General features: G+C 42.6%; 1 protein-coding gene across 4 annotated transcripts; it reads left to right on the top strand.

Annotated features, from left to right (window-relative positions):
* The first annotated feature begins 1,563 nt into the window (after positions 1 to 1,563).
* On the top strand, positions 1,564 to 11,513 carry LOC139563899 (zinc finger FYVE domain-containing protein 21-like). Of its 4 annotated transcripts, XM_071382907.1 has the most exons (8): positions 1,567 to 1,779; positions 5,155 to 5,205; positions 6,549 to 6,717; positions 7,283 to 7,358; positions 7,547 to 7,638; positions 8,028 to 8,081; positions 9,263 to 9,393; positions 9,564 to 11,513. In XM_071382907.1, exons 1-8 carry the CDS (start codon positions 1,654 to 1,656, stop codon positions 9,597 to 9,599), a joined length of 735 nt encoding a protein of 244 aa, XP_071239008.1. In that variant the 5' UTR covers positions 1,567 to 1,653; the 3' UTR covers positions 9,600 to 11,513. The 4 variants fall into 4 exon arrangements, with proteins under 4 accessions (XP_071239009.1, XP_071239008.1, XP_071239012.1 ...); XM_071382908.1 differs by lacking the exon at positions 5,155 to 5,205 and having other exon boundaries at positions 1,564 to 1,779; XM_071382909.1 differs by lacking the exon at positions 8,028 to 8,081 and having other exon boundaries at positions 1,570 to 1,779.
* The last annotated feature ends 3,504 nt before the right edge of the window (positions 11,514 to 15,017 follow it).

Genomic DNA, 15,017 nt, shown 5'->3' with positions numbered 1-15,017 from the left:
AGGCCGTCATTGAAAATAAGAATTTGTTCTTAACTGACTTGCCTAGTTAAATAAAGGTAAAAATAAAATATGTACCGGTATGTTAGCTAACTAACGTTACTTAGCTACTAATACATCAAATTTGCCAGTATATTAACTATATGCTTACTAACTATCCAACGTGTATTGATTTTATTATTACCGTCATTCTTAGTTAAGTGGTAAAGTGCCTTCTGCGTTGTCAATGGACATTCGGGTACTTTCGTAAATTCTCTCTGGCTATCTACTCCGATTTCAGAGCACTCGTCTGAATGTACCAGAGCGCAGAATAACTGATGCATTTGCAAACGTTCAACACTGGTTGAATAAGGCCGGTGTCAGTAAACCTCGGCAAAATGCGTAATTAAGTTGTTGCCAGTAGTAGTTAGTCACCAACGCTCCGGATAACATGAAAACTGCCTAACCAGCTCTGCTAGGGCGAGTAAAATGGTCAGAGTGAGGTGTTCTCAATTGTGTCTTCTGGAAGTAGCTAGCTAGTTAGCCAGTTAGCTTGGGTGCGTGACTGTGGTTTTAAGGTCAGAACGCTGGAATCAACCCTACTCCTCGGCATGAGCGCCCAGCGTGCGCTCAATCTGACAACATTTTGAATTTACGAACGCCCAGAGTGCACTCTGGCACTCCAGATTGAATTTAAGAACACACCCGAAGTCGTAAAATGTCTAGCTAGTAATTTGTTATGCTAACAATCTAGCAAGAGGTTGCATATAAACAGCATCGACTTCCGGTAGACAGGCAAAGCGCTCAACTGAAAGGATACCGTTCGTTTCCAGTATACTAAAATAAACTAATAGTCTTCTTCTTCTATGAGTTTTAACGGCGGTTGGCATCCAATTTGTTGCATTACCGCCACCTACTAGACTGGAGACTTTGCTTGATAAATAAAAATGTACTAAATTAATAACCTACCATCTAACACTACACTCACTAATTTCAAAATTATATAAAATAAAATTAACACCATCCTACTCCACTAATTAAATGTATTTATTTCTACCTCGTGCCATCATCCTGAAGGATGGGACATCACCACTTAACACACCCTTTAACTCTTCTGATGTCAAGTCTCGCACACCCAAATACCTCTCTGCAGCTGCCACCGCAACCTCAATTTTCTGCGACTTCCGTTTCATCCCCTGCAGTACAGCTGATAACCACTGCTACAAATGCTAAAAATCCAATTTTACTGAAATTTATATCACTTTTTGGCCTATCCTTCTGTACGGGAATATCTCTGCTACTCTCACCACTCCTCCCCCTTAACCCTTCCTCCTCTACCTTCTTCACTGCCTCAGCATATGACAACTTCTGCACTACTCTAACCCTGGAAACCTCAACCTGCCTCTCTCGCACGGCTGAACTAATAGTATATACTATACAGTATGTTAGTATGGGTATTCGAACACAGCTCTAGTTTGTGTAGATGTTTTTCTTAAAATGTCATGAAAAAATGTGGGTGGGATCAGAAAACCAAAACAACATTGCTTTTCGTTTGCTCCGGTTCATCACATGACATCAGTGATTATACTCCACGCATTTATATTGGACAACGGCTCTGTCCATCAAATACGATATGAGTGTTTTTCAGTATGAACTAAAAAAATAGGTTCTGGAAAAATGTCTACAGTGCCTGATGGCAAGAAATTGGTCCGAAGCCCAAGTGGACTTCGAATGGTCCCGGAGAATGGAGCGTTTAACAGCCCTTTTTCGTTAAATGAACCCCAGTGGGTCCCGGACAAAGAGGTAAGAGACTATTGGAGAGGTAATTACAAGAGGGCAACGCCGCTCGGACTTGACAGTGTCTGTACGGGACAGTAGCCAGCTAACGTTACTTATCCCACGATTGAATGCCAAAAGGCGTATGATTATTAGTATTTAAAAAAATACGTGTGCTTTAAAAAACATTGTTTTATAACTGCCTAGATACTTAATTTGGCATGTGTTGGTTTTAACAATGTTCAGCAGTTTGCTAGCTGTAAATGTGATTCCCTAAAAACACGCCTCTTCCTTCGATACAACTACGTCGCGAAGTGACTTTTCCTAGGTAAGTTAGCTAGGTTAGGAGAGCATTTTCACTAACCCTTTTCCTAACGTACTAGGTTAATTCTCCTAACCTGTTACGAAAAAAATTCATTCGGGTCGTAGTTGTATCGAAGTGGCGTGTTCAGCTATAAATGCCAAAGAGTTGCCTGTAGTGTTCTAGTAAGTTAGTTAGACAACATGGAGCCGTCACTACAGTAACTAGTTAGTTAACTACGTTGCATCAGGTGCCACCAAAATACAGAACCAAAGTTGCCTCAGCAAGTCATTGCTGTTCATATGACTGCAAGTTAATTAGAAGTTTTTTTTTCTTCTCGCCGTCTCTACGAGATGTCCACATGCATCATGATCTAGCCTGGGCAGCCACCATTTGGCTCGATGTGCACAACCGGATGAAACACTTGTGCCCACTGGCATCCGGTTCATACGTAAAACATTTTTCATTCAGGCTCCAAAGGCTTCGATTTCCTCCTTAACTAGTTTTAATGAAGAGAAGGCAAAAAACCCTTGGAAAATATGCACACTTTATTGACGTTCACCCATGACTGTGTGGCTATGCACATCTTCTACTCAATCATCAAGTTTGCAGATGACACAACAGTGGTAGGCCTAGTTACTGACGAGACCGCCAACAGGGAGGAGGTGAGGGCCCTGGCAGAGTGGTGTCAGGAAAATAACCTCTCCCTCAAAGTAAACAAAGTGAAGGAGCTGATCGTGGACTTCAGGAGACAGCAGAGGGAGCACCCCCCATCCACATCGAAGGGGCCGTAGTGGAGAAGGGGAAAAGTTCCTTGGCGCGCACATCACTGACAACGTGAAATGGTCCATCCACACCTCCAACAGCGCCTCTTCAACTTCAGGAGGCTGAAGAAATTTGTCTTGGCCCCTAAGACCCTCACAAACTTCTACGGATGCACTATTGAGAGCATTCTGTCGGGCTGTATCACCGCCTGGTACGGCAACTGCACCGTCCCCAACCACAGGGGTCTGTAGAGGGTGGTGCAGTCAGCCCATCACATCACCGGAGGCTGACTGCCTGTCCTCCAAGACATCTATAGCACCCGGTGTCACAGGAAGGCCAAGAATATCATCAAGGACCTCCACTACATATGTATATATTGTATTTTTGTCGGCTCATCCTATAGAACTACTGCTTTTCTATATAGTATACAAATGTTTCTATTCATATATCAATAATGTTTATACACACGATATACACTGAACAAAAAATGTAAACGCAATATGTAAAGTGTTGGTTTCATGAGCTGAAATAAAAGATCCCAGAAATGTTCCAAATGCACAAAAAGCTTATTTCTCTGAAATGTTGTGCACAAATTTGTTTACAACTCTGTTAGTGAGCATTTCTCAATTTCCAAGATAATCCATCCACCTGACGTGTGGCATATCATGAAGCGGATATTACACAGGTGCAGCTTGTGCTGGGGACAATAAAAGGCCACTAAAATGTGCAGTTTTTTCACACAACACAATACCACAGATGTATCAAGTTTTGAAAGAGCATGCAATTGGCATGCTGACTAAAGGAATTTCCAACATGGCTGTTTCCAGATAATTAAATGTTAATTTCTCTACCATAAGCTGCCTCCAATGTAACTTTAGAGAATTTGTCAGTACTTCCAACTGGCCTCACCACTGCAGACTATGTATAACCATGCCAGCCCAGGACCTCCACAGGCCACAATCAACAGCCTGATCAACTCTATGCGAAGGAGATGTTGTGCTGCATTAGGCAAATAGCAGTCACACCAGATACTGACTGGTTTTCTGATCTACACCCCTACCTTTCTTCTTTAAGGTATCTGTGACCAACAGATGCATATCTATATTCTGAGTCATGAAATCCATAGATTTTCCTTATATGAACTGTATTTAACTCAGTAAAATCTTTGAAATTGTTGCATTTTATATATATATATTTCCTTTTCATATTTGGGATTTGCATGTATTGTTAGGGATTACTGCACTTTTGGAGCTAGGAACATAAGCATTTCGTAACACTTGCGAAATACGTGTACGTGACCATTACATTTTTGGGGGGGATTTGATTATCCACCACCATGCTAGTGTCTAATGCGTATGAATGCTACTTCTTGATGTTGCGCCCCGCATTCAGCCAGGGGTAAACAACAGACTGATGGCACCTTAATTGGGGAGGAAGGGCTCATGGTAAGGGCTGGAGCGGAAAATGCTCCACTCCAGCCATTTATTATGAGCTGTCCTCCCCCAAGCAGCCTCCACTGGTCTGATGCAACCTGACTTGCCTAGTTAATGCAACATCAGAAAGTATCATTCCTAAAATTCTAGTTATTAATTAGCCACTCTGGTATGGTGGTGGACAAATGTGTTTCATAAAGAAAGTACACTTTTTACCCACATTCTCCCCATTTTTAAATCAAGTTGAGGTAATCGAAGCCTTTGCTGCCTTAATGGAGAATGTTTTATGTACAAACTGGTCGCAGTGTGACAGGATATTACCTGCTGTGCACATTAAGGCCAGACGATAGTGGAGATCCATAAAGACCACGAGCGGCTACCCTGGCTAATCATGGTTATGACATGGGTCCACTTTGGAAAACACTTGAGTGGGGGATGGCCATGAGTCATAGCTGTGTGTGAACCTTACAGTAAACCTGTCCAGCAGCTTGTCACACCTCACTGCCTCTTCAAACATGTATTTGAATGGTACACTGATCTTTAAGATGTGGTGGCATTAAAACAGTCGGTGTTAGGCTAACTTTTACTTAGGTCTCTCTTTTATGTAGCATCTCTCTTGTTGTGCTGTGTGTTGTCCTATATTTTTATTTTTAATCCCAGCCCCTGTCCCCGCAAGTGGTCTTTTGCCTTCTGGTAGGCCGTAATTGTAAATAAGAATTTGTTCTTAACTGACTTGCCTAGTTAAATATATAAAGTCTGTGGGTATGTTACTGTAAGCCTTAGGTTTGTGATCATCTTTTGTAAAGGAGAGGTCTTTTGGTAATCCATTTAAACTGTGAATCAAATTGTTGTGTCCATGTTTGAACTTGAGTGAACCAAAAGTATGTCCTTTTCCTTTTTCAGTGCCCAAGCTGTATGCAGTGTGACAAAAAATATGACTTCCTTACAAGAAAGGTTTGATTTACTATGATCCCATAATATACATAAGTATGTGGACACTCCTTCAAATTAGTGTATTTGGCTAGTTCAGGCACACCTGTTGCTGACAGGTGTATAAAATCAAGCACACAGCAATGCAATCTCCATAGACAAACATTGGCAGTAGAATGGCCTTATTGAAGAGCTCAGTGACTTTCAAAGTGGCACGGTGGTTCATAGGATTGCCACCTTTCCAACAAGTCAGTTTGTGAAATGTCTGGCCTGCTAGAGCTGCCCCGTTCAGCTGTAAGTGCTGTTATTGTGAATTGGAACATCTAGGAGCAACAACTGCTCAGCTGTGAACTGGTAGGCCACACAAGCTCACAGAACGGGACCATCGAGTGCTGAAGCGCGTATCGCATAAAAATAGTCTGTCCTAGGTTGCAACACTCACTACGGAGTTCCAAACTGCCTCTTGAAGCAACGTTAGCACAATAACTGTTCATCGGGAGCTTCATGAAATGGGTTTGCCAAGCAGCCGCACGCACACAAGCCTAAGCTCACAATGCCAAGCGTCGGCTGGAGTGGTGTAAAGCTCGCCAGCACTGGACTCTGGAGCAGTGGAAAGCATTCTCGGGAGTGATGAATCAAGTCCGAAGAATAAATATGGGTTTGGTGGATGCCAGGAGAACGCTACCTGCCCGACTGCATAGTGCCAACTGTAAAGTGTGGTGGAGGAGGAATAGTGCTCTAGGGCTGTTTTTCGTAGTTCGGTCGAGGCCCCTTAGTTCCAGGGAAGGGAAATCTTAACGCACAATGACATTCTAGACAACTCTGTGCTTCCAACTTTGTGGCAACAGTTTGGTAAAGACCCTTTCCTGTTTCAGCATGACAATTCCCTTGTGCACAAAGCGAGGTCCATACAGAAATTGTTTTCTAAGATCAGTGTGGAAGAACTTGACTGGCCTGCACAAAGCCCTGACCTCAACTCCATCGAACACCTTTGGGATTAATTTGAACACTGACTGCGAGCCAGGCCTAATCGCCCAACATCAGTGACCCACCTCATTAATGCCGTTGTGGCTGAATGCTGCGGGGACTTGCTTCTAACCTTCCACCATTTAGTTGAGAGTCTTCACAGAAGAGTGGAGGCTGTTATAGAAGCAAAGGGGGGACCAACTCCATATTAATGCTCATAATTTTGGAATGAGATGTTTGACAAGCAGGTGTCCACATACTTTTGGTCATGTAGTGTATCAGATAACTGTATTTACATTTTTAACCTGACTTTGAGCCAAAATGTTACTTTTGCCAATAGGATACATAGTTTTGCCTGGTATTACCTTTGCTTCCCTTCCTCTTGTTCTGTTGATGTTCAGCACCACTGTCGGCGGTGTGGCCGGTGTTTCTGTGATAAGTGCTGCAGTAAGAAGGTGGCTCTGCCCAGGATGTGCTTCGTCGACCCAGTCCGGCAGTGTGGCGAGTGCAGCCTGGTCTCCCAGAAGGAAATGGACTTCTATGACAAACAGCTCAAAGTGCTTATGGGAGGTGAGTTCAAAGGAATGAATCAATTGTGTAAGGAGGACACCCAAACTCACAGACGTGTGTGTGTGTGTGTGTGTGTGTATATAGGGCGGTTAGTGAGCAGGGCTAGGTCTGCGGTGATGCTGTCCTGCCCCGCTCTACCCCCTCCTGGCTAGTGAAGAGTGTTGGTGCAGATCAGTGTGGTTATAAATAGGCCCCTTCCACTCTGCTTCACTCAGCCAGGCCCGTAATTAAAAATCAATTTGCAGCATGGTGAGCTCCAGGGCAAGGGCCTGCTGCAGTGGCAGGGACCTGGAGAGAAAGCCTTGTAGAATTTTGGACTAATGGGGTCATGTTAGCCAGATAGCATGGTCAAACAATGCTGTATCCTTTGTCTGTCCACGAGAGATTATACTATGTAAACAACCAAATTAAGATAGATTTTAGTTCTGGGTTAACCAAGATTATCCTTTAGTACAACACCAGTGGACTGGGAGGTATCTACAGTTGGATGGATTTATAGAGGGATTTTTGATTGGTATGTTTTTTAAATTTGACTCACTGGTAATGGCCTCGCTGTCATACTCAGGTGGTTCTTTTATTGTCACTTTGGGCACCTCAAAGACGTCTGAGACCATGATGTGTCGTCTCTCCAACAACCACAGGTATCGTGAGTGTTTTACATTTTACACAAAGGGAAAGTATCTAGAATGGAGTTATTTAGGTTAATGCTGGAAGGACATATACTGTATCTGTGCTTTGATAGAACCACTTTAGAAAATGTACACTTTCCAGTTTTAAGACTTTCAGTACATCACTGTCTCGCCTCTCTTTTCTCTCCCTCTCCACTCAGGTATCTTTTCTTTGATGGGGAGAGCCATTTTGAGGTGGAACTGTCTCGGATCTCCAGTATGCAGGTGTTGACGGAGGAGTCCACTCCTGAAGGTAAAGCTCTGGATCCGATGTTCTTTGGTTGTTTGCTCATTCTGGCTTGATTGCTCTCAGTACAGAGGGCAGTATGACCGTACAGCAGCGATACTGTGCAGCTCGTTGAACGCTTATTGATTTAAGAGACATGGATTCCTGTGGGTGGAGGAACTAGCTCCATCTCCTCTTTATGAACGGAAGTATAATCATAAATCCACAGTAAAATTCTGTTGACTGTGTCTTTTCATTGTATTGATTTGAAACCCCTTAACTGATCTAACAGCATGGTAAGTATACTGAGGTGGTGGTTGTGCCTGACTGTTTCCTCTCTGCTTTAATATTAAAACACTCTCTCCCTCTCTCCCTCTGCCTCTGGGCGGCCTGGCCTTTTCTCCTTATGACCTTAGAGAATGACATTCACACTTACACAAGTCTGCGGGACAGTCAGTATATCTCTGAAGGTTAGCACTGTTATACTCCCTCGTCCCCCACTCCCTTATTCCTCCCCATCTTAAGTTCACCTGCCTCCAGAGTTTTTGGCCCTGCTTTTGATAAGGATGCCTTTGTTATCATTGTACATGCATTTTATATCAGTGGTAGAACAAAGGCAACGTCCTTAAAATCCGTGTCCCATGCATGCTTCCATGGGGGGGATTGTGTGTAACTAAACACCCAGAGTGAGCCTCATTGCCCCTCTAACTGTGACCAGGCTGGTGTTCATTAGGCAACACCATATCAAAACACTTGATTTGACAGTTTCCATGTGGCACCTTCCTGTTTCTCTCAGTTTGGGCTGTTTTCTTCCGCTTTGTGCCTACTGAACACAACCCAGTTCACAGCTCAAGACATCCAAACATATTCCCTCATTCCTATCAACTTCTTCTGTGAACGTCTGATATGTTGTTGTTTATTTTTTCAAGTCTAAAGATTTCTTAGTGATTTATGGCACATGCCAGTCTTTAACAAAGAAGCACTTGCATGTTTTGTTTAATCAATGTTTGCTATTGTGTCCTTTTGAGATATGTTGTAAGGTTACTTATTTTTTTTTCACCAAGGTCATTAGTTTGAACACCAGCCAGGTAGCAGTTTTGGTTTACAAAGTCTGAGCTGAAGCTTTTAGAGTACATCCCAAGATAGTGAGTGTTGTTACTGTACCTTACTTAACAACCTGGTCTTATAGCATTTTGTATTATTCTGTATGAAAATCCGAGATGCTCCATTTAGTATTATATGTTACGTTTCGTATGGTAAATATTTGTGGATGTCCATCACCCATTTTGTATGATATGTTACGAATTATAATTTGTATTATATTTGCAAAACGTGCAATATGTTACGAAGTTGCAAAATGTACAATATGTTACGGATTCTAGCTAGGTGGCGAATGTTAGCTTGGGGTTAAGTTTAGGAGATAGGTTAAAGGGTTAGCCAACATGCCAAGTAACTAAAAAGTAGTTAAAGTTGCTAAAATGCTAAAGTTGTACGTGATGAGATTTGGGTTGGTAGATGTTTGTATTATATGCTCACCCACCCCGACCAACCACCCTAAGTAACCATCTGTCTTATGTAACCATACATAACATATTTACTATGTTACGTCTGGTCTGAGACCAGGCTGTGCTTAACTGTGTGTTGTGTCCAGGGGGAAACTCCAGGGCCAGTGGCATGTTGCTCCATTACAAACCCACTGGCTCTCAGGACCCCCAGCAGTTACGCATGGAGGCAGCAGACGACAAGAAGACTGCCTCCTCATGGCTGGCTGCTATGCACAAGGTACACCACATTAACAGGCTGGCTTGTGTTTTAAAAGGAAGATTATATTTGATACTACTGGAATTTATGTTGTGATATCCAAGCTTCAGACCTGCCATTACGTACTGTGTATGTGGTTGAATAGTTATTTTGAATAGTTCTGCCTGTACTATGTCTCTGTTCTCTGACAGGCTGCCAAACTGCTGTATGAAGCTCGGGACCAGTGACTCATTGCTAAGATGCCCAGAGCCTGAGAGTGATGGCACAGACCAAGTGTTTTCTTTCCTACCCTTCCGTCTCACATTCTCTAAATGCTGACAGTTCAATGGATTGTGACTGAAATGCACTATTTGGCCAACCACCCATCTAATGCTGCTATTCTTAATTCTATAAAATACATAAGCCATTTGGCATAACCATTTCCCTTCACGTAACGCTTTTAAGGTAATTTGTTATGTGATCTGTGACATAGTTCAAGTTAAGTTTCTTTGTACATGCTGTCTATACTCTACTTTCAGTGCTGGCAGATTTGGATCCTTATCCCTTCCTTAGGGATCCACAGATTATTCACTGATTCTAGTGGTATATACACACACACACGTATGTGGACACCCCTTCAAATAAGTGGATTCGGCTATTACATCCAAATCCATTGCTGACAGGTGTATAAAATCGAGCGCACAGCCATACAATCTCCATAGACCAACATTGGCAGTAGAATGGCCTTACTAAAGAGCCAAGTGACTTTCAACGTGGCACCGTCATAGGATTGCCACCTTTCCAACAAGTCAGTTCGTCAAATTTCTGCCCTGCTAGAGCGGCCCCAGTCAACTGTAAGTGCTGTTGTGAAACGTCTAGGAGCAACAACGGCTCAGCCGCAAAGTGGTAGGCCACACAAGCTCACAGAACTGGACCGCTGAGTGCTGAAGCGCATAAAAATCATCTGTCCTCGGTTGCAACATTCACTATTGAGTTCCAAACTGCCTCTGGAAGCAACGTCAGCACAAGAACTGTTTGTCGGGAGCTTCATGAAATGGGTTTCCGTACAGATCACCATGCGCAATGCCAAGCGTTGGCTGGAGTGGTGTAAAGCTTGCTACCATTGAACTCTGGAGCAGTGGAAAGCGTTCTCTGGAATGATGAATCACGCTTCACCATCTGGCAGTCCGTTGGACGAATCTGGGTTTGGCAAATGCCAGGAGAACTCTACCGTCCCCAATGCATAGTGCCAACTGTGAAGTTTGGTTGAGGAGGAATAATGGTCTGGGGCTGTTTTTCATGGTTCGGGCTAGGCCCCTTAGTTCCAGTGAAGGGAAATCTTAACACTACAACATACAATGACATTCTAAACTATTCTGTGCTTCCGACTTTGTGGCAACAGTTTGGGGAATGTCCTTTCCTGTTTCAGCATGACAATGCCCTCATGCACAAAGCGAGGTCCATACAGAAATGGTTTGTTGAGATCGGTGTGGAAGAACTTGACTGACCTGCAGAGAGCCCTGACCTCAACCCCATCGAACACCTTTGGGATGAATTGGAACGCCAACTGCGAGCCAGGCCTAATCGCCGAACATCAGTGCCTGACATCACTACTCTTGTGGCTAAATGGAAGCGAGTTCCCGCAGCAATGTTCCAACATCTAGTTGAAAGCCTTCCCAGAAGAGTAGAGGCTGTTATAGAAGCAAAGGGGGGACCAACTCCATATTAATGCCTGATTTTGGAATGAGATGTTCGACGAGCAGGTTTCCACATGTGTGTGTGTGTACACACACAGTTTATTTAAATTCTTTAAATGTAGTCCCATACATAGAATTTTTGTATAAACTATTTTGTTAAATATTCCTATTTTAACACAATGCGGTATATGTACTTTTTACAGCTAAAATATTTAGTATAGTTTTTGTAGCACTTGTATAAAAAAAAGTTTATTCCTACACTACAAGATGACTTAAACATTTTGTTTTCATGTTGGGTTGGTTTACTTTTATTAAATTAATTGCACAGCCACAACACCAACAGTCTAACCCTTAATCTAAGGGTACAATATGCTGTTTAATGTAACACTTTTACTCTTCTGTTTTGTTGGCTTATATCCAACGTATTATGCTTCACATACCAAATAAAATACTGTAATGACCTGACTAGATCATAAAGGAACAATTGTCCAGACAGAGGTTTGAGTTTACGAATTGACGGTTTATTAACCCTACTAATATTTTTGACCAAATATTATTTGTATTATCAAACCAGAGAATTGTGGACATTTAGCCGGAATCTAGAAGGTTGCTGATATTACTTTTTTAATTTTTTTATCAGGACTGCTCCCAAGTAGGCTGCACTTAGTTCACAAGAATGTTGCCCGATGTCCACCAAATAAATGCATATGCGTTTTGTTTTTCCGGAAGTCTAGCCCGTATTTACCGTACTTGACACACATGTACTTTGCTTTTTACAGACTCCAACTAGCTAGCTTTTATCTAGTTGTACTTCCGTTTGTACCACCGCACTGTAAAGCCACGAACGAGTTGAACATATTATACGCATGCGGTACACAACTCACCGCAGCCTAGTGGTACCCCCCAACGTAGCAATGCGGACTGCTCCGTTGACAATTAATTACTTCTGCCGGAACTCAGTGGACATGAGGCGTAAGATGCATTACTATCTGCATTCACAAAATGTTCTGTATATCCTTGCCCTACGGTTCAGGCTTATTTTAATGCCCCGATGCTGGACATATAAACTGTTTCTGCATGATGCAGCAGTTTGGCCAGACTCAATTATTTCTGATATCTACATTCAGTGTTCACTCAAGTTGAAATTGGTAGTTTTGCACTAGATGGCATTGTCAAATTGACACATTTAGCAGTTATGGTAAGTACCACTGCTCTTTATGGTCTCCCTTTTTACAGTCACTGTCATAATAGTAATCCTATTACAATCTCTAATAGTATGTCAAGAAATGTCCATTATTTTAACTCAATAAATTTAATTGTAACTCTTTTCTCATAAATTGTATTTACAAATCATGACAATGATTGTTGCATTATTAAATGAAAGGTCAATTAATAATTTTAACCCTAGGATGCATAGTAAACATGGCGCCCCAAGAATGCATAGGCTGGGTCAAAATGACCCGCTACTGTAATATCTGTTTTATTTATATGGGTCTAAAATATTATTTTGTGAGACATTATTTTGAGTGATTTGGAACTTTTCAATAGTTATTTTATTGTTTGAAATGTTTTTAGTCGCTCAACGGTTTGATACACATTTTGATCACATTTATTGGTCACATACATGGTTAGCAGATGTTAATGCGAGTGTAGTGAAATACTACACTCGCACGAATGATAACATAAGTTCATAACGGCTTTTGAAAATAATAGCATTTTTCTTACAATCAATATTACAGTTTCACATTAAACCTTTGTGTGAAGAACAAAATGAATCCACCTTAAGCATGTTTTATAATATTTAAAAACATTTTTGAAAATCCAAAGTTCATCAATATAAATGACAACGCTAACAATTGTGAATTTAGAAAACATGAACACTAAAAGGAACAGTGTGTGTGATGCTTACTTATGCTTTCTTAGTACATGCATTTGTTACAAACCACAAGCATGTGACTGTGCTCTTTGCAGAGAACACCAGCAGCTGACTTCCCTATCCTTTCTCATCTGGCCCTGGCTGCTCTGAATGGTGGTGGCATGGCTCTCTCTTTTATCACCTCACATGTTTCCATTGCCTCAGTTCTTCTGTGGAGATGGTTGTCCTTCTGGAAGGTTGTCCCATCTCTGCAGCACGCCAACCATCAGGCCTTTATGGTAGATTGGCCAGATGGAAGCCACTCCTCAGTAAAAGGCACATGACAGCCCGCTTGGAGTTTGCCAAAACGCACCTAAAGGACTCTCAGACCATGAGAAACAAGATTCTCTGGTCTGATGAAACCAAGATTGAACTCCTTGGTCTGAATGCCAAGTGTCACGTCTGTAGGAAAGCTGCTCATCCACTGACACAGTCGCTGGGGATGAACCTTTCTCTACAGTTTGCGAGGAAAAGGTCCCACAAATACCGGAAGGCTGCCAGGTAGTCTGTTGCCTTTCTGAACACTGGTCCTCTTGTCATCAAGCCTCAGGTAGCGATGGATATCATATCTTCCGACCGACATGGTGTCCTTATACATTGGATGGACTGTAAGATGGCGCCAGCGAGGATGGCGGCCATTTCATGGGCTCTTAACCAACCGTGCGATTTAGTTGTTGTTTTTTAAAACTTATTTTGTACATAATGTTGCTGCTACCGTCTCTTATGACCGAAAAGAGCTTCTGGAAATCAAAACAGTGATTACTCACCTTGAACTAGATGAAGAATTTATCTTTAATGAGTCGAAAGAGAGGGATTTACTCCAGACACCTGAACAGGCCCTCATCCCCGTCATTTGCAGGAGAAAAAGCCGCAAGGGGTATTGCGGAAAGAGATCGGGGAGGCTTTGTGAGGATCCGCCGATGAGTGGCTAATCTGCCCTTGCCATCCGTACTACTGGCCAATGTACAATCGCTGGATAATAAATTGGACGAACTAAAAGCATGTATATCCTACCAACGGGACATAAATTTTTTTAATATCTTATGTTGCACCGAGTCGTGGCTGAACGACGGCATGAATAACATACAGCTGGCGGGTTATACACTGTATCACCAGGATAGAACAGCAGCCTCTGGTAAGACAAGGGGTGGCGGTCTATGTATGTTTGTAAACAACAGCTGGTGAACGATATCTTAGGAAGTCTCAAGGTTTTGCTCGTCTGAGAGTGTGGTCTACAGCTTATCATGAGATACTCTATCTAGAGAGTTTTCATCTGTATTTTTCATAGCTGTCTACATACCACCACAGACCGATGCTGGCCCTAAGACTGCATTCAATGAGCTGTATACCACCATAAGCAAACGGGGAAACGCTCATTCAGAGACGGCTCTCCTAGTGGCCGGGACTTTAATGCAGTGAAACTTCAATCTGTTTTACCTAATTTCTATCAGTATGTTAAATGTGCAACCAGAGGGGAAAAAAACTCTTAGACCACCTTTACTCCACACACATTTGCATACAAAGCTCTCCCTTCCCCCTCATTTGGCAAATATGACCCTAATTCTATCCTTCTGATTCCTGCCTACAAGCTAAAATTAAAGCAGGAAGCACCAGTGACTCGGTCAATAAAAAAGTGGTAAGATGAAGCAGATGCTAAGCTACAGGACTGTTTTGCTAGCACAGACAGGAATATGTTCCGTGATTCTTCCGATGGCATTGAGGAGTACACCACATCAGTCACTGGCTTCATCAATAAGTGCTTTGATTTTATTTGAACATCCGCACTGATCTAAAGGGTAGAGCTGCCGCTTTCAAGGAGTGGGACTCTAACCCTGAAGCTTATAAGAAATCCCGCTATGCCCTCCAACGAACCATCAAACAGGCAAAGCGCCAATATGGAACTAAGATCAAATCGTACTACACCGGCACCGACGCTCGTCGGATGTGGCAGGGCTGGCAAACAATTATAGACTGCAAAGGGAAGCACAGCCGAGAGCTGCCCACTGACATGAGCCTACCAGACGAGCTAAATTACTTCTATGCTCGCTTCGAGG

Source organism: Salvelinus alpinus, chromosome 34 (genome assembly GCF_045679555.1).
Source record: "Salvelinus alpinus chromosome 34, SLU_Salpinus.1, whole genome shotgun sequence".
Taxonomy (NCBI): domain Eukaryota; kingdom Metazoa; phylum Chordata; class Actinopteri; order Salmoniformes; family Salmonidae; genus Salvelinus; species Salvelinus alpinus.
Note: the sequence above shows the minus strand (reverse complement) of the source record. Positions and strands in the feature narration are given on the sequence as shown.